Source organism: Castor canadensis, chromosome 15 (assembly GCF_047511655.1).
Source record: "Castor canadensis chromosome 15, mCasCan1.hap1v2, whole genome shotgun sequence".
Classification (NCBI taxonomy): domain Eukaryota; kingdom Metazoa; phylum Chordata; class Mammalia; order Rodentia; family Castoridae; genus Castor; species Castor canadensis.
Genome location: NC_133400.1, coordinates 4,388,897 through 4,407,903, shown reverse-complemented (window position 1 = coordinate 4,407,903; position 19,007 = coordinate 4,388,897). Strand labels below are relative to the sequence as shown.

The following is a 19,007-nucleotide window of genomic DNA, read 5'->3' as shown; positions in this document are numbered from 1 at the left end:
GCCAAACACGGAAGGACTGGGTGTCCAACCTATCAATGAGGCTGACCAGACTTGCTGCCTGACTGAATGGAGAGGTTAGCGAAAGAGCAGCTGAGGATGATGTCAAGGTTTTTACTGCACAATTACTTAGTTAAGCTGTGAGTGTTTCAGAAGAGAAGGCAGGTGTCCTCAAGCCCCAGTGTGGAAGGACAGGGGTGGGGTGGGGTGGAAAGCATGGGAGTGAGACAGCTGCTTACCAGTCCAGAGGGTCGTTCTTCATCCTTAGGTTGTCCCGGGGGAAGTAGCCAGGGGGGTAGCGGAGGTTGTGGTACTGGTCCCAAAGGACTCTCTTGCTCCGAGGAGGGGTAGGAATTATCTTCACCTTAATTGGGAGCTTCACTGTTGAAGTTTGCTCTGCACCATTGTTTGACTGAAAAAAAAAAAACAACCCCCCCAACCCAGAAACTTAAAATGCCCATCTTTCCCAAGAAAAACACAGGTTTGGGGGTTTAAAAAGGCCTTTCTCTTTTCTATTTTTTGTTTTCTTGAGACAGGGGCTTGCTATTTAGCCCATGATGGCCTCAAACTCTTGATCCTCCTGCCTCAGCCTCCCAAGTGGTGAGATTATAAGTATGTACTACCATGCTCACCTTAGAAAGATCATTTCTATTCATCACTTCAAACATAATTTAAACAACAGAGCTTGCAGTAACAACAAATGTTCATGTATCACAACTAATTCCACTCCAAGTCAAGAGTCGAAGACAATTTGAGGCACTTCATTCCTGAAAGCTATTAGAGCCACAAAGGACTGAACCTCCATTTCCTTTTTGAGAGGCCTCATTTTAAGGTTGAAATCTGGCCCAAGCACATCCTCTTTGCCAAGGAACATCAGAACAAGCACCTAGTCCTCATGTCCTGAACTGGTGGTAAACGCAGCTGCTCTGGATCCCTGGACCACCATGTATGGCCATGAAGACAGTCTCTTCCCTCAACTGTACTTTGAACCCAGACCCTTGGTATTAAGACCCTCCCCCTGCAATCTTGGCAAAGGATGACAAAAGGTAAAGAAAAGCCACTTCCTGGCATGTCCTTACTTCCACTTCTGCTGGGGAAGCCACCGTGATCATAACATGGCCCTGGGCAATGCCTTCCCAGGAAGCCGCCTTCTTGGTCACAGAAATGGAGATGGCCAGGTAGCCTGACCAAGGCCACAACACCGAGGAGTAAGAGAATGCGACTTCAATGTTGTCTCCATTCTGTGGCAGATAGGGCTGCCAGTCAGGCTGCAGGAAAAAGAAACCAGGCCAAGGCTGAAGTGAAATTCGGGGACAGAAAATACGCGGAAATCAGAAAGGCCTCAATTCCTAAATTACCTTAAGTGACTTTTGAGAAATGTTTTATTAAATTGAGCAAAATAAAATTTATGCACAGATACTAGGTAGTGATGCGCTGTCTGGAAGATATCCACTAGAAAAGCCTGGAAACCACTGTCTCAGGTAAGTGTCCAGGTTTCAGCCAGCAGTGAAACACGTCAGAAGTTGTTTTGATGAGGTACTTCTGTCTGATTAGAGAACTTACATAAATGAAAACCCTCAGATTTGAGGTCAGATGCCAATTAGTTGTATGCTGAAAGAATCACATTAATTAAAAGGAACAAAATGACACAAACACTAACTGTCCCCAATCAAATCCTGCAGCCAATGGGAGTGTGGGGTGATTAAAGGCAGCTCCCTGGCTGTCCCCGCTAGGTTGGAGGAAAGTGGGGACAGGCGTGAGTACACATTTGCTCACAACTGCCCAGTACTTCGAATCAACCTAATGACTCCTCTCCTGACAATCAGAGAGCAAGAATAAAGTCCCCAAATGAGTCAACAGAGCAGAAACACTTCTGGAAAAGAAAACTATTTGCAGGACACAGCATCACAAAAGTGAGAGGGAAAGGGACTGTAATGAATGCTCTTGGGACACTGGTTAGCAACTGAGAAAAAATTAACTTTCATCCATCTCTATGCCACAAATCAAATTAACGGATAAACTCAATGTATCATAATCACATAAAAGAAAATTAGTAGAAATATAAAACTGAGATTTCATATTCTGTAGGGGTGTCTAATCTTTTGAAACAATAGAAGAAATCACAAAAGATGAAAATTCAACTACATCAAAATTAAAATGTTTGCAGAAGGAGAGAGAAACAAAAACCACCACAAGAAGAAGGCAAACAATAATCCGCATAAAACACAGCAATGGTTAATTTCTGACATGAAGATCTTGTCAGGATCGACAGGGGAAACCCCAGCTCCAGCAGAAAAATGGGCAAGGACACAAAAAGTGAGTCACACAGAAGAAATACAGTAACTGGAAAAGTACACATTACACAAGGCACCCATATGACTCCTCAAAACTAAAACCCCATCAACAGAGACACAGATAAAATCTGTGTGTTTTATCTGGAGTATGAGCCACAGAAGAGTTAAGCACTGATCCATGACGAACCTTGAAAGCATTAAGCTCAGTGAAAGAAGCCAGTCACAAAAGGCCAAACGTCATGTGGCTCCATTTATATGAAATGTTCAGAACAGACAAACCCAGAAACAGAAAGCAGACTGGTGGTTGGCAGGGGCTAGAGGAGGAGGGACCACAGAGTTACTGCTAGGGTACAGGGTTTCTTTATGGGGTGATGGGAATGTTTTGGAATGAGATGTTTGCAAAATTTTGTGAATATACTAAATCCCACCAAACTGCATACTTCAGGGATTAATTTTACAGAATATAAATTGTATCTCAACTTAAAAAAAAAAACAAAACTCATGAAATGCAACAATAAAAAGATGCATCAAGTCTGGTGCTTACCATAGACTGTGTTCTCACACTGACTGTATAGAAAGAGGAGGGATAATAAACCCATCCCATGTATACCTCAGCCCAGACCCTGGGCCCCTCATCTGTAATGTGAATGGGAAGACAACATATCACCAAGGACAGGCTTGGTAGAGACACCTTCCCCTAAATACCAACAGCAGCTATCTAAGCCAATACAACTCTCTTGGAAAGAATTTGGGTTTATGTGCCAAGAACTGAAATAATATTCACACCCTCTGATTCAGGATTCCAATTCAGGGAGTTTATGTAAAGAAAATAATTTGGAAGAAAAAAATCATATATGCAAAGATAGTAAAATGTTTATGGCTGAAAGCCACCAAATTGTTTAAGCAACGAAAAACAGAAAATTAATCTATCAATTCAATTCAACGTAATGTTAAACAAACATTAAGAAGTTCACTGGTATATTTTTAAATGTTTATGATTAATGAGAACTGAAAAGAAAATAGTAGATATTTGTCTTCCACACAAAGAAAACAAAAACTGCATTTCAGAAAAGGGCCAGTAAAAAATACTTTACTAACAGTGGCTATGTTAACTTGGGCTGGAAGTGAATTTTCTAGCTTTTTCTCTACCCCTTAGTATTGTGGTAATGTCTTCACAATAGGTAGTCAAAAAACTACAAAGGCAAAATTCAAAAGAATGAGCAGACCTTCTAAACACAAAGGTCCATTTGTGCTCACTAAAGAATAAAATAATTATACTTGGGCCTGAGGTTAAAGGTAGGAAAGTGTATAGATGAAGAACCACTGGAACTCACTAGTCAGGAGCCACACTCAAGATGCTAAAGCAAGAAAGTAAAACTGGTTTCCTTAATTTATGCCCTCACTGTTCTTTACAGGGCATAGGAGCTTAGCAAATCTCTCACTGCAATTGCGCTGTACCTAGACAGGTAAAGACCACCTTTCCTTTCTGAACTTCAGGAGAGAAGGCTAAGGCATTAAGGTGTGGGCCATGTCTAAATCACCACCACGTCCAAGAGAAGTTTCACCTTATCCACAATTCTTCCTGTGACTCCCATGCCATTGAGGATTGTGACGTTAACGATTGTTGGCATTCCTCCGTAGTAGATGGGCTGGGAGCAGTAGGGCCACATGTAGGGACACTCGGTCAGGTCGATGTAGCTGGGGCTCAAACTGAAACAAGGAACACAGTGTTAGCAGAGAGGGGACAGGGAAGCAGTGCAACAAACAGCAAACCGTTAACAGTTTCCCTACACTTTGGGGCTGTTTGTAGGGCTGGCCTGGTGGCGTTGGGATACTTGCTCTGGAGCACTCTGTGCTGAAATGCTGCTGTGCAGCCTGAGAGGCTATGGTACAAACAGTGTGATGCACGGGAACACCTCTTGCTTTCTGGAAAAATGACAGCTGCTATGGCTGGCAGAGAACAAGTGTGTGGCCAGACTGGGTTTAACCTTGGACTTGAGTCTTAATAGACCAGCTGTGGGCAGCAACGTGCCCATGTCTTGATGCAGAGGCAGCTGCATGAGACCCTGCCCAGAGGGCTGGCGGGGGGTGGGGGGCTGGGGGGTGCTTAGGAAGCCTAAGCCTAGATTTCTCCAGATTCCTTGACCTGAGGTGTCCTTTTCCTTCCAGGTCCCCTGCATCCTTGTCATGCCACTAAGAAAACAATGAGAGAACTGACAGGAAGATCACCCTGCCAGACATTAAAACACACTCTAAAGTTTTATTATCAAAACAGTATGGGGGGCTGGCAGAGTGGCTCAACCAGGACGAATGCCTATCTAGCAAGTGTGAGGCCTAAGTGCTGCCAAAAACAAAATCACAACCAAATAACAGTATAGCTGAGCGCTGGTGATTCACGTCTATAATTCTAGCTACTTAGGAGGCTGAGATTAGGAGGATCTCAATTTGAGGCCAGCCCAGGCAAATAGTTTGCAAGAACACATCTCCAAAATACCGGAGCAATATGAACTAGAGGTGTGGCTCAAATGGTAGAGTGTCTGCTTTGCAAGCTCAGAGCCCTGAATTCAAACTCCACTCCTACCAAAATAAAAAACAAAAAGAAAACAGTAACAGTAAACAGGGGTGGACTCGGTAGGCTTTCTTGTTTAGCAGCTCTGACCTTACAACCACCATGTTTCACAAACAATCATTTGCAGAAAGCAAAAAGGAGGCAACGGAAACCCAAAAGGAATCCAAATACTAAATAAACCCAAATGTATTAAAAATGAATAGCAAGAAAAGACTTAACCCCAGTTAACTGTGGGAAACAGTATGACTTCATTCTGAATGGGTAAAGACCAAAGGCACTACACACAAATACCACACTCTAGTTAGCACACGGGTCAGCCATACAAAACCGGCTCGGTATGTGCAACCAGGACTGAGCAAGCAAGTAAAGGTATTGTGATTACTGACAGCCAGGCTTATCACCCAATGTCTGGGGCTGGATCTCTAAATTCTCTATATGAAAAGGATTGTTTGGAGAAAGAACCGCTAACAAGGCCAGAATATGGAAATGCATGCTGGGATATCCCTTCCACCAAGAAGGAAAGTACTCAGAAAATGATGGTGACATACTGAAAAGACAGAAGCCACAGAAGCTTGCTTCCACCAGCCAAATGTGGGACAATGTGAGCAAAAAATTCAACAGTGGTATCAAGGCGTTAGGATCCACAGAGTAAAAGAAATATCCATGTGTCCATACTGATGTAATAAAGAACTGATTAAATAAATGGGAGTGAAAGGATGGCTCTTCCTTCTAGCAGAATTCCGATTATAAATGGATTATAAATGAAGGGAATACAGAAGGAACAGGGAAACAGAAAATCCCACTTGTCAAACTCCATGGTATTATTACTCTTGGAAGGCTAGACCCATCAGTACAAGCTAAAATGAGTGAGCAAAACAAAGACAGGATCGTGGCAAAGTGTGCCGCCCAGAGACACACAGTAGTCATAAGGGGAAAACAGCAGCATCCAGTGGAGAAAGCAGGCAGGTGCTGACCATAGTCCCAAGAGCCACGCTAACCAGCACTCCTGCTGCAGAGGTGCAGCTACTGCCCTGTGGACCCTACCACTGTGCCAAGGTCACGTTCCTTCCTGGGGCTGCTAAAGGCAATGACTGAACACAGGAGTACCAGGGCAGGCCTCTTCCTGAGGGCCAGGATTCCTCCAGCAAGTGAGTTTAGTTCAAGGATTTCTCTCTAGCCAAAACTACTTTAGGTTAGTGCTATGGTCTGTGGCTCTTCCTCACCAATCCTCCTGCCTCTCTCCTCCTCACAGGTGTCAGATCAATGCCACTATCCTAAGACCCTCTCTGCCTATCCCTGTTCCCTCTGTCATAGGCCCCCTCACCCACCAAGTGACTCTCTCAGATGTCTAAGCCCATCTTGGCATCTATTTCTTGCAAGATCTGGATCCACATATCACCTGGATCAAATGATGGAAGTCAGCCACACCAGTGCTAAGTCAAAGAACACTGAGGAACTGCCTGAGCAATGGGTAAACTACAGATCAGCCCCACTGTGCTAGCTCCACGTGAATTTCAGGCTGGAGGCTTGTGCCGAGGCTGTATAAGATGTGGGCATTAGATAAAACTAGGACAACTTATAAGGGTTCTCAGGTACTATTTATGAAAATTTGTCATAAATCTAGAATCATTTCAAAACAGAAGGAAAAGTTAGTTCTTGGTGTAAAACAACCTCAAACCCATCATGAGAAGAAATAAGCCCACATGGAACCATAAAGTGGCTGGCACTCTCCAAGAAAAGCAGTCATAATGACAATGAAAGACAGGTGAATCGTCAGAGGCTGGAGAAGACCGAGATGACAAAACGCAATGTGGTGCCTGGATCCTCGACCAAACAAAAAAATGCAAGGGGGAAACATGAATGGCTGCAAATTTCCTATAGTTTAGGATCCAACAGTGATGTACTAGTTTTAACAGAGGTACCAGATCAGCTAAGATGTTGTCATTAGGAGAAGCTGGCAGACAGCATATGAGAGCTCTATTTCTGCAAACTTTCTGCAAACCTAAGACTGTTTTAAAATAAGTTTAAGTAAGTTGAACAAATAGAAATCACTGTCTTAGTCACTTAAAGATAACTTTCACTTAGTCAACAGTAGGTAGCAGTTGTGCCAGCCAGCACCCTAGGAGAAGTAGCAGCATAACCTTGTGTAGAGCACCGGAGTGCTGTGTGACCAGTGATGGCTTGGTGTTTTGAGGCTAGTATTTTGCTCAGAGTTTTGGAAAACCCCAAGGGTCCAATGAAAGAGAAAGGCCTCCTAAGAAGACCAGCATACCTACCTGGCCTGTGGTTTGTAGCTGTTGAGGATCTGATAGGCTCTAAGCAGGTCCAGCTTGCCATGGCCTTGCTCAAACATGTTGACACCAGGAAGCCGCCGGGCTGATGCAATCAGGGCCTGCTTCATACTGGCAGGATTCACCAGCTCACGTTTCTGGACTGTGCTAGGGAGAAAGTCAAGTACATGTTCATTTTCTCTCAGTAAAAGAAGGAAAATCAGACTATCCTTAATCTACAAGTGTGCCACTCTGTGGCTGCCAGTCAGTTTTATGTCTAATGGGGGCTACTGGGTAGAGCTCACTCAAGAATGCCATACACTAGTGCTGCACCTGCCTCAGGACTGGCTGCTCAGTAGCCTTCCTTATTGATCTTCTGAATGGTGACTTTACTGATCTGTTTGTTTATGCAAAATTTATGAGTAGCACATATTTTCCCAATAATTTGACTGAATTGATCACACGAGTTGCAGGAGGCAAGAAAATCAAAGAGGTACCGACCCCAGGGGAGAGGACACCTACTAGCCAAGGGAGAAGACAACCTGGGACATAAGCTGCTTAGGGAAAGAAAAGGAACATGGGTGGATGCTGGAAATGGACCATGACACAGGACGGGCAGGAGGCTCAGGATGACCACTGCCTCTAGAGCCCACCCTTGTCTTTTTGTTTCCAGATTTGGAGGCCTATGTGGGATGAATCACCTAGTGGATAAGGCCTTAAATATGCATATCTGAGGTCACCTTAGCATTTTATCAGCAGCAGACTAAACATACAGCCTCTGCCTGGCTAGAAACTTGACTAACTTAGCATTAAAATGTTCATTTTTGTGTATCTCTACATCATATAAAAGTACATTTTAATCTCCAAATTGAGGGGGAAAATTAGTAGGCAAAAACGGAAAACTTAATTTCCTAAGTCCCTAAATATTTTTATATGATTGAGGGTGGCCTTGGAGTCTAGGCAGGTTTTCTAAATGGGAAATGTGATAGAAAGAAAATGGGAAAGAGAGGAGGATTAATTCTTAATGACAGAAGAAAAGAACTGCTAGCAGCTAAAGGTCAACAACCCTCCTCCACAAAGCACAGGCAAAGGTTAGGCTCTACTTCCCTGTTGCTCAGCATCTATCATGTTACTGTCAAGTCACAAGGTGGTCTGACCATCCCAATGGGAGTTTTTATCTGCTGCAGGAGATGAGAGCCACAGCCTTCCGTGATGCTAAAAACACTAAAGTCTGTCTGCAGCCAGAGTTACCACTGGGAGTGGAAAGTACAGCCTCTTCATCTCCCCTCCCCATTTACTTAGCAACACAGAGCTGATGGGCTCCACAAGGGAGCTGCAACTCTCACTTCCCACTAATAAGCAGTGTGTGTGGGTGAAAGAAATAGACGAGGGTTTTCTGTTTTCAGAATCCACAGCACTAGCAACAGGAGACTTGGCTGGATCTTCACTTCACAAATACAAAAGCATGAGTGAGCCACATTAGGCCCACGGCCTGCCTTCCATCTCCTTATCTCACTCTGTACCACCTGAGGAAGAGAAAAAGAGTGGAAAAAACAGTGCTTCCAGCAGGCAGATGGTGATTCTCCAAAGAATGCTCTCTGACCAACCTCGACACTTCCAAGAATTTGGCTCTGACCTCTAAGGGAAGGACAAGGCAGGAGGCAGACAGCTACCTTTGTCAAGGATTATTAATAAATTAATCTCTGGCACTGGAAGCTAAAATTCAACATGCAATTCACTTACTTTAGAAGAGAATTTAACATATAAAAACATTTACTGTCATTTAACTATTTTAAATTAGCATAGAATGTATATTTCAAAATGCAGTTTTGTGTGTTATCACAACATAGTACCTCAACCAAGACCTCACTAGATAGAAAAAGTAAGATTTGTTTTGGAGTAAAATGCAGTGACAAAATGAATGCTAGCTCCAAAAACTTGTCTGTAAAACTATGAGAATCAGGTGATGGGCCTGTCTGACTAAAAGTCAGGGTAGGTGAGCTTCAAGTCTTCTCCCACACTAAAGAACTCCCTTCTAGTTTTATTATCTGCCACAGGAAGGGCCAACATCTAAGCTCTGCTCTGTGTATGAGCTTCAACAAGACAGAATCAATGGCACAGAGAAGCCTGTCGCTCATAGAGGAGAAGCTGTCAGTCCTTAGCTGGCTTGGTATCACCTTAGCTATGGGCACGTTAAAGGTACAAAAAAACAAAATGATGGATAAATCTGAGAAGATGGATAGTTAAATCATTTCACAACACAAGCCTATTATCATCTGTACCCTACATCATATTAAAATACACAGTGAAATTTATTTAATAAAAAATGCATACTCAAGGAAAAACAGCTTACCTTTTGTTCCCTGCCTGATCTACACTAGGTATTTGGAAAGAAAATGTACAATGCCAGCACACAAACATATTTAAAAATGAAGCCATAAAAAAGGTAACTGCACTGTGCTTTCCAGTTTTCATAAGATTCCAAAGTGTGCTGGCACACACACCTCCAACCCTAACAAGGGGACCCCACCTCTCACACAGAGATGAAGGAGCAGAGGTCTGTGTACCTCATGCCCTGAGCCCTCTCTGCTGAACCGCATGCACCTATCCCAAAGGTGGGGCTGCTGGCCTGTACTGAACAACACTTACCTCACTAACAAGGTGACTGCACCGGCGACCACTGGAGAGGCAACACTGGTCCCAGAGAGGGCCCGGCATCCCCCTTTCACACCGGAACCCCGCACTCCAGCACCATAGGTGACAATATCAGGTTTCACACGACCATAGCCTCCTGGTAGTTCCTTCAAACAAGAATAGCTTGGTTTCTCCCTCACATACTGGCACAGCCATGTGGGGTCAGTAGTGAACAAAACCAGAATAGAAACATGGGGACTTCACAGTGTCACCTGAGGAAACTACTGGCTTGAGTCTGAAGTTCACTGCAAACCAGAAACAAGTGTAGATAATAATGTGCAAAAAAACCCTGTTTTTAGTATGTTTCATAATAACAAGTAAAACAGCAAGGCCAGAAAGCAATAAAAAATTCTTAATTTTGCTAATATTTTAACTAGTTGCTAAATCAGAAACTAGTCACTAAGAATAGAAATGGGAAAGCGTTTTATGTCTAGATAAATTAAAAATCAAAAATACATTAGAAGAATTAGAAAATTAAAATTAAAAATCAGAGGGGGGAAAAAGAGCCTAGGCACTGGTGGCTCACGCCTGTAATCCTAGTTACTGGGGAGGTAGATATCAGGAGGATTGAGGTTCGAAGCCAGCTGGCTCTCTGATACTCATGGTAAGCATGCACCCACAGCCCTGGCTGCTTTTCTATCTGTGCCCTGGCAAATGACACCTTAAGACTCTTAGACCCAGGGCTCCAGAAGCCATTAGACTAACACAGAAAAGCATACCCAGGTAGTCATCCCCCTGGAAGAAAAGCGGGCGATGTTATCTTCAAAGTCAATGCCACCCACTCCAATCACATCCATCTGATCAGCAGGGTTATTCAGAGTGCTAAATTGAGACACACACAAAAAAAAGGGAAGAGAAATAACTTAAAGTGAATAATTCAAACCAGGAAAAACCCTTCCAGAGAAATCTAAAGTGTCTTAAGTTCTTCTATCAGAAGACTTGTATAGCTGACAGGCTGCTTCTCCTCAGCTATCCTGTGACATGCCATGGTCCACCTCCATGCTGTTAGTCAACACTATGTCCTGTCACCTGGAATGCCCTTCCTTTTTTCCCTCTCCTCGTCATCTTACCACACACAGGTGGGTCCAACCCCAGCCTTCCTGTTCTTTCCTTGCCCTCAACTTCCCAGATGTTAACACGTCACAATTCAGCACCGAGTTGCATGTGAGGATGTCATTTCTGAGTCGTCCCAAATGCATTCACTCTGCCTCAACAAGGTCAGACACTATCTGAAAAAGACCACATCCACATCTGCATCTCCATGGTCAGAGGGTGAAGCTTTCAACTGACTTGCCTTGTCCCACTTCCTCAGAGAATGTGGGAAAAACTATCAGTACTCTCAAGCCCTTGGAAGAAAGATGAGGATGCCAGAAAAGCCAGGCCGTTCTCTCTCATACCTCAAGTGTACCAGATCTTCCAAGAAGCTATAATGAAATGAACAATGATAAAAATGTTTATAAACTATCAAGTCAAGATGAAGCTGATTCGAAAGTATGAAATGGCAAGTTATGAAACCACATATCTAAGCTTCATTACAGCTCCATTACAAAACAGAAAACCTCTCTGGCAATTCAATAACTATAACTGATTACAAGTGGCTTAAGAGATTTTAGCAGCAAGATTCAAACCACACCCAGTGAACCTGAGGCTCTGCCTTCTGACCTCACTGGACCCCAACCTGCTGCCAGGTGGTCATTCCTAGAAAGCAGAATGGCTTTCCACTAGCTGATGCTAGAAGTCTACACACTCCCATGAATTCAAGGAGCAGAGGTTAGCAGAAATTAATGGCAGGATCCCCCACTGAAGTTGCCAAAAGAACACCCCTTTCTGACCCTCCCTCCACCTGTCAATGTCTGCAATACTCAGAATGCTTGCAACCATTATAAAAATAAGGGAAGTCATCAAGAGGGCTGGGCTAGGAAATAAAGAAGCCACTGCTGGTAATGAAAGGGGCAGCTGCAGCTGCACAGTCACTGGAACCAACTCAAGAGGTCAAGGGTGCAAGACCCAGAACGAAAGACTAGGTCCCTTGCCAGGACCCGAGGGACGCATGCTCACTTCCAGTGAGCTCACTTCTGGGAGCAGTACTCTAATACCCAATTCATAAAACTGTAACTGCCACCTGCAGGACCACAGGGATGGACATGTGCCATCTGCCATCATTGCAAGAGAGTGCAGATGCCCAAGTCTGTGTGTGCACAAACAAGCTGAGACGGAACCTTCCTCTCCAGGCTTTCCTCCTCTACTACACTCTAAATGCACAGCTCTCTCCTGACAAGCTAGCAAAGCCACAGGATTTCAGGAGGTGGCTGGTGGGTGACAAGGCAGTTAGAATCCCATGGGAAAGAGCAGACAGGTGTGAACAGAAGGACTGGCAACAGGAACAGGTAGAGGAAACCTGAAGTAAACATGGTTTCTTGTAGATACACAGGAGGGGACCAGACCAGAGAAGGATGTGCCAGTGGTAAACAAAGGCAAGCCAGGTTCTAGCTAGACTTGACGAACTGAGGCTCTGGCCAAATCAGATGCACCACCTGTTTTTGTGAGCACAGCTTTACCGAGACACAGCCAACCCCATCCATTTCCACATCACTCATGGCTGCTGTTACACTACAAGGGCAGAGCCAAGTAGCTGTAATAGAGACCATCTGGCCACAAAGCCTAAAATGTTTACTGTCTGACCCCTTGCAGGAAAAGTTTGCCTACTCCAAGGCAAGAGTACCAAAGACCTTGAAAACCAGTAAAAAAAAATGTGGATTTTATGCATTAGGCAATAATGATCTGCTGCAGATTCTTGAATAGAAACACAGGCAACAAGAAAGGAAACAGAGTGGCCTTCACTCAGAGCATCCGTCTTCACAGTGCTCTCACCTGTTCAACTACCTTGCAAGCAATTCCATCGTTTCCCCTTCATAACAAATACTGAGCTGAGGCCCAGAGAAGGGAAGGTCCTCAGCCTAGATGGGGCAGGTCACACTTGTCAGCTTCCAGACTGGTTCCGCCCTGTCCATGCTGATGTGAAAAAGACTAAAGGAAGGAAGAGGAGCTAAGAAAATGACAACGTGGGTGACTGCACTGGGCAAGGAGGTCAGAAATGGGGGAAGTAGAACCAGGAGGAACACCTGAAGGGAAAACAAGAAAGCTAGACATTGGAGATTACTCGATAACTAGTATTTTTCAGGGAGGAGGTACGGTAAGGGTAGTCCATGCCACTTGCACTTAGAACCACAAACCACACTGTTGGTGGCACAGCAAATCCAGAACCTTGGATGTCTTACAAGGGGACAGGATCATTTGCTAACCTAGGCTGGAACCGAATGACTGCCAACATCCCTGGTTTCTGACTTACATAAAGACTGACTTTACATAGTTTAGCTTCACACTATGTCTCTGACACTTTGCATTAGCTCCACTTATCCCGCAGACAGCCCGTCTTCCCTCAGCACAGGCTCCCAGACAGTCCCAGCCAGAAGCAGTGAATATGTCCACATCAAAAGCGTGCGCGCACGCACGCACGCACGCACACACACACACACACACACACACACACACACACTCACACACACTCACACAGGGCTGAGTACACACAGTCTCTCCCTCCCTTGTGCCATGGCACATGGAGCATGCATCTGGCATTTCCTCTCTTTTCTTTGTGGTCACGTCAAACCCTTTGTTCCAGTACCAAATTGCACCCATCCTGGGTACTAAGTAAGAGGGTGACAAACACAAAAGCAGCTATTTATAAACTTTATTTGTATAATAAAAATCAGAGCCTCAGTAGAAAGAAAACTGAGATCTCAAACCAGACAAAAGCTGGCAGGCAGGCTGTGTTTCAGGAGGACTGCTTCCTACTTCATGTTACTGTTATTCACAACAACCCACACAGAGGCACACTGCAACTCTGCTCCCTACTGCTCTCCTAACTGACGTGCTCATTAGTCCAAAGCCCTTTTTTTTTTTTTATAATAAAATCTATTATTTTTTTTTTCATTTTTCTTTTATTATTCATATGTGCATACAAGGCTTGGTTCATTTCTCTCCCTCCAAAGCCCTTCTGAGTCCCTGCCAGGCCCCAGCACCTTCTCCTTCACATGAGTTTCACAGTGCTCTTACCCCATCCTTCATAGAAAGATAGGCACCTCACATATTTCCCTCTTAATCCCCATGCTTTACACATAGTGGGCCTCAATAAATACTTAGAATCCATTTCTCCCTAACAGATTTCCTGATTGATTTTTTTGGTGTAAGGGTGGGGAGTGCAGGAGGGAGCAAATAAAAAATTTAGGCCTCCACATTACTATTTACCACAAATTCCCTCTCTAGAGATGACTGGCTTTCAATGAACTGAAAGTGTATTCTTTCTTAATAAATTTTACTATCACTTTCACTAACAACAAAAAAAAAGATTAAACAGAAGGAAGATTGAACTGCTAAAGCGAGTGGTGAGTACTCAGGGATTCACTATTTTTTTTAATGAAAAAAATAGTTTTAAAAATCGTTGTAGGCAGATATAAAAAGTATACTTAGATACACAAACAGACTGACAACAATTTTTCAGTTACTTCAAGGGAAGAACCATCCCTAAGGTCATCTTTGTCCAGGCTACTCACCCATAAAGAGGTCCATCGTTACCAATAGCAGAAACCATGATTACATTGTTTGCTGTTAATTCCCACACCTACAAAATGAGCAAGCATTTAATGAAAGTATACCACATTAAACAATCAACATGTAATTATCCCCAAAACCCTACAACTTCTACAAGCAATCCTAAAAAAGAGGGGAGCCCCTCAAACAACACTGGGCATGGCAAGCTGGGCACACCTAATCCTGGAGTGTTTAGAAGAGGATGACGCCCAGAGTGCAGGGCTGGGTGGAGTGGAACACACATCTCCCTAGCCAGGCTCAGGGAAACGTGAAGTGCAGGTTTAGGCAAAAGGAATTAACAAGACACCATGTGCTCTTTGCAAATGCCTTCTCCCGAGGCCTCTGACCCGCTGGGTTTATGACATGCAAGTCACTAAAGCGCATGCCTCCACCTCGGTGGAAAGCTCCCGGCACAGCAGAAGACACAGAGCTGGGGATGCGCGAGAGCAGGAGGTATCATCCGAGCACACGTCCTTGTGCAGTGACTCGACCGACCTTGTCAACAAAGGGATGGTCCATGAAGTCAGGACCACCGATGCTGAGGTTCAGCACATCAATCTTCTTTAAGATGGCATAGTTGAAGGCATCCAAAAACCAAGATGTGTACGATACCTGGTGAAATTAAAACAGCCCTTTTAGCCTGTCAGTAAAGGTCTCAAAGCATTATGACGGTGTTTATTTCTAAGGGTAAAGTGTAAGTATTTCTCTTGCTATTCTTTCTTAAAAAACTTAAAATCAGATATAAATTTCAAGCACAAATAATGTTCTGGAGTATAAAATACCCAGAAATTCTAAATCTGTGGGGCTGGACCCAAAGACTGGAGCTGTGTTAACAGGTGGTTTGTCTCTCCAGGTGTAATGGACAGCTCTTTACTGACATTATGCCTTTCCTAGACGAAACTCAAGCTTCCCACTACCCCTCGTATAAAAGGACTCATCCTAAAACACTTGAATTAAGTTAATTATGTCAAGATTTACAATATTTGTCTAACACCCTTCGTTCCTCCATGGACTGAAGGACAATTGCTGCAGTGACAGCTGCTTCACAGTGTGATGTCTCTGACATTCAGTTTCTCCTTCTGGCCTTACATACATTAAGTTGTTTTCTTAAAAATACAAAGTTAAGGTTATAGTGGTAAGAAAAGTAATATGATTAAAAATTTTTTTTTGGCAGTACTGGGATTCGAACTCAGGGCCTCATGCTTGCTAGTCAGGTGCCCTTACCACTTGAGCCACTCCCACCAGCAAGTATTGTTTTTAAAAGGCTCTTTCATTTTTACTTTTTTTGGCAGTACTGAGGGTTGAATTCAGGGCCTTGTGTTTGTTAGGCTCTACCACCTGAGCCCACACCTCCAGCCCAGCCCTTAAAAGGCTTCTAAATGCAAGACTCCATACTACAACATGTAAAAGAAATCCTAAAAGGCAGTGTAAGAAACCAAGAGCACTATATACCATACAGACAAATGGGCTGAGAACTCACTAGACAGGTTGGCTGTCATCACTGGGTTGCCTTTTGATTTCTAAGCTGTGTATTACCTACTCAATAATTAAATGTTAAAAAATAAACACACACTACCACTCTCCCTCTTCTCTAGTTGCTGAATGAAGAGTGAGGGAGGAAAGCTGTCAATTCACATTGTCCAACACAATTCTGGGAGCTGGAACATAAGAGGTCAGTAGCACAAGCCTCGCCCTCCAGCAGTAGGGATTAGATAAGGGAGGCAAACATGCCGCCATTCCACCAGGCAGACCTAGGATATGGCACAGAGGCCCTGGACAAGCCTGAAGGTGAAGAAGAGACAGGAAATCAAGGAATCCCTGAACACAGTGGCCTTGGAGCAAGGTCCTCAGGGTTCAAGGTAGGCCGGTGCAGAGGGTGGTGGTAGAAGGGCAAATCCACACAGAAGGCAGAAGGGACCGGGAAAGACACTATGACACATGTAGGATGATAGAGGCAGCTCAGTGTCACTGATATCCATTGCTTATAAATGGGTGTGTATGTTCTAGTACTTTTACTTTTTATGTTTCAGTACCAATTCCTTAAGTTTTGGGGGGGTCCTCAAACACCCACCTGATTGTTGGTAAAGACCCTGAAGATATGAAGTTCTGCATCTGGGGCAAATCCTTGGCATTCCCTCATGCTGGCGATCACACCTGCCACAAATGTGCCATGGCCCAGCCCTGCACCCACAGGAAAAAAACACAAAGTCCCGTGACACACAGCTGATAATGCATACAAAAGTGCAGTACTGCAAACCATCACGTCCACACAGGCCTTGTTCTTGAGGCCTAATGGAGAGCTCTGCTGCGCTCCACTGTGCTCTACCAAAATGGCTGGCACCAGGTCCTGCCACACTGGTCTCTTCTGTGGGGGAGCCACATTCACCAGGTACCCCCTTTGCCCTCAATCTGTTTCCCCCCATCTGAGATCTTCACAAAAACTTGACACAACAAAGGGCACAAGGGTGCGGACTCAAGGCACAGAGCGCCTGTCAAGCAAATGCAAGGCCCTGACATCAAACCCCAGTACCTCACCACCACCCCCCCAAAAAAAAAGGTACAAACAACTTGGGTTTTGGGTTTGTCTAAGTAACTGTGGGACACAGACGGTGGAGTCATTAGCATGTGGGAAAACATATTCTCAGCCCACCTCGAACAAAAATGGAAGTGATGCCTGCTGAGACCTACCATCATCCAGGGTGCGCTCATTGGTCCAGTTGGTCCTCTCCTTCACATTCTTGAAGTGAGGATGCTTCTCACTTAGCCCAGTATCAAAAACAGCGACCCTAACATTAGCACCTATTGCAAAAAGAAAAAAATGCACCTTCATATTTGGAGACAGCATCTTTACAGAGTTTTGTCTATAAGCACATCCATTTAAGGCACCCATAGGAAAGGGCATGTCATGGAAAGCCAGAGGCTGAGTGCAACAGCTTAGATCAGAGGCTTGGGGGTCAGCTGGCTGAGTGAAGACCACTGAAGGAGGTGAGGGAAATGCCTTCATTTGGCGTGAAACAAGATTTGAAGAACAGAATTTCTCCAATCACCCCTCAACCATCACCAAACTTGGGAACGGACCCACTGTTCCTCACTTGGAGAAAGCTCTCCATGCCGCAGGCAGAACCTGTGTGATAAATTACTCCAGGTATCTGTTCCACCTCCCCCACTAGAGACACTGCAAAGCTCCCACAAGCTGCACATTTAAGGAGCCGGATGTGCCAAACAGGGACAGGAAACTATCCCCATTCCTGACAAGGACAGAAATCCAACCAGTGTGGCTCATTAATAAATTCTGTAGAAACGGACTGTAAGCAACATGATCAGTTTAAGGAAGATCACTCAGGATGCACTTTTCTAAAACAGTGAGTTTATTTCAAAGACTGACCAAAAGTCATCTGGATTGACATGATAGATGACTGACCTGTTGGATCAAAAAAATGCAAGACAACTGCAGGACTTAATAGCTAACCAATGTAATGAAGGAATGTTTTCCTGCTTTGACAGTTGTTTACAACTATCAATACTATATTATATAAACAATACACTGAGATAAAATTATTGCCACTGTTTAAAAAATGCATACATGAAACTGGGAAACGTTTGGTTTGGGTGGAATTAATAATGGGGTCAGGCAAGGTGGTGCACACTACAAACTCAACACTCAGGAGGCAGAGGTGGGAGGACCTTGAGTTCAAGGCCAACCTGGGCCTTAACTCATAGCAAGACCTTGTCTCAAAAAAAAAAAAAAAAGTGTTTCTGATGATTAGACAATTTGTTTTGTGAAGAAGTTTTCTCTCTAAAAAGACAAAGTCAGGAAGAAACAAATCATTTAATAAAGTATCAGTCTACCAGCTGTTAGAAGTCTAAGTATCTCAGATATGGTGAGGTGCAGGGGTTTAAAATAGTCACAGAAGAGCAGGTCTCTAAGATCAAGAGATAGGAGTAAAGACACCCAAAGCAAAACCATGGCATCCAGGGAGCAAGGCACTGGCTTACACTTAATTCAGGGTAAAAATTTCCACATTAGTTAAAACAGAGATGTTCTACCATCGTGGACCAGTAAAGGGAAAATCTTATTATGAGGTTTTTATTTCAGAACAAATGGTCCTTAATAGTTACCTACTCTGAAACAAATGATCAGTGAGTGTGATACCAATCACTTAGTTACTCCACATACAGGGCAACCAAACTCAAGTGGAAAACTAATCTTCATGCAACTGCCCAAATCCTGGTGACCATCTTTGAATGTGATCTCCTTCCCTAGGAAGTACAGATCCTTGCAGGACTGTCAGCCAGCTCGGGCTGTGAGCAGTGCTGTTGGTAGAAAGAAATGTGCATGTGTTGGTAGAAAGAAATGCTCTATGATCTGCCCCCAGAGTAATTCACAAACTTTGCTCCCTACTCTTCATTTGGCAACTATACAACAGAGGGATGGTGGTAGTATTTGTTTATTTTTTAACATATACTTATCAGGTAGTACCAAAAATAAGACACATTTAGTGACAACTAGAAAATCCACAGAAACAGATGCCTAGC

The 19,007-nt window shown here is 43.9% G+C and overlaps 1 protein-coding gene and 1 non-coding gene across 6 annotated transcripts in view; one reads left to right on the top strand and one right to left on the bottom strand.

Moving 5' to 3' along the window:
• Mbtps1 (membrane bound transcription factor peptidase, site 1) overlaps nucleotides 1-19,007 on the bottom strand; it is a 48,361-nt gene that overhangs the window by 14,248 nt on the left and 15,106 nt on the right. For 4 of the 5 annotated variants that reach the window (XM_074055566.1, XM_074055568.1, XM_074055567.1 and 1 more), the window contains 10 exons: nucleotides 17,160-17,270; nucleotides 16,543-16,652; nucleotides 14,967-15,083; nucleotides 14,435-14,502; nucleotides 10,544-10,646; nucleotides 9,780-9,931; nucleotides 7,137-7,298; nucleotides 3,857-4,001; nucleotides 1,077-1,265; nucleotides 237-409 (listed from right to left, as the gene is read on the bottom strand). In XM_074055566.1, the coding sequence (XP_073911667.1) occupies nucleotides 237-409; nucleotides 1,077-1,265; nucleotides 3,857-4,001; nucleotides 7,137-7,298; nucleotides 9,780-9,931; nucleotides 10,544-10,646; nucleotides 14,435-14,502; nucleotides 14,967-15,083; nucleotides 16,543-16,652; nucleotides 17,160-17,270 (1,330 nt within the window). The remainder of the gene's footprint in view (nucleotides 1-236; nucleotides 410-1,076; nucleotides 1,266-3,856; nucleotides 4,002-7,136; nucleotides 7,299-9,779; nucleotides 9,932-10,543; nucleotides 10,647-14,434; nucleotides 14,503-14,966; nucleotides 15,084-16,542; nucleotides 16,653-17,159; nucleotides 17,271-19,007) is intronic. The other variant, XM_074055569.1, reaches the window with a different exon arrangement.
• LOC141417740 (small nucleolar RNA SNORA51) lies at nucleotides 2,819-2,952 on the top strand. Its single transcript, XR_012442378.1, has one exon. It is a non-coding gene; the product is annotated as a small nucleolar RNA SNORA51 (small nucleolar RNA).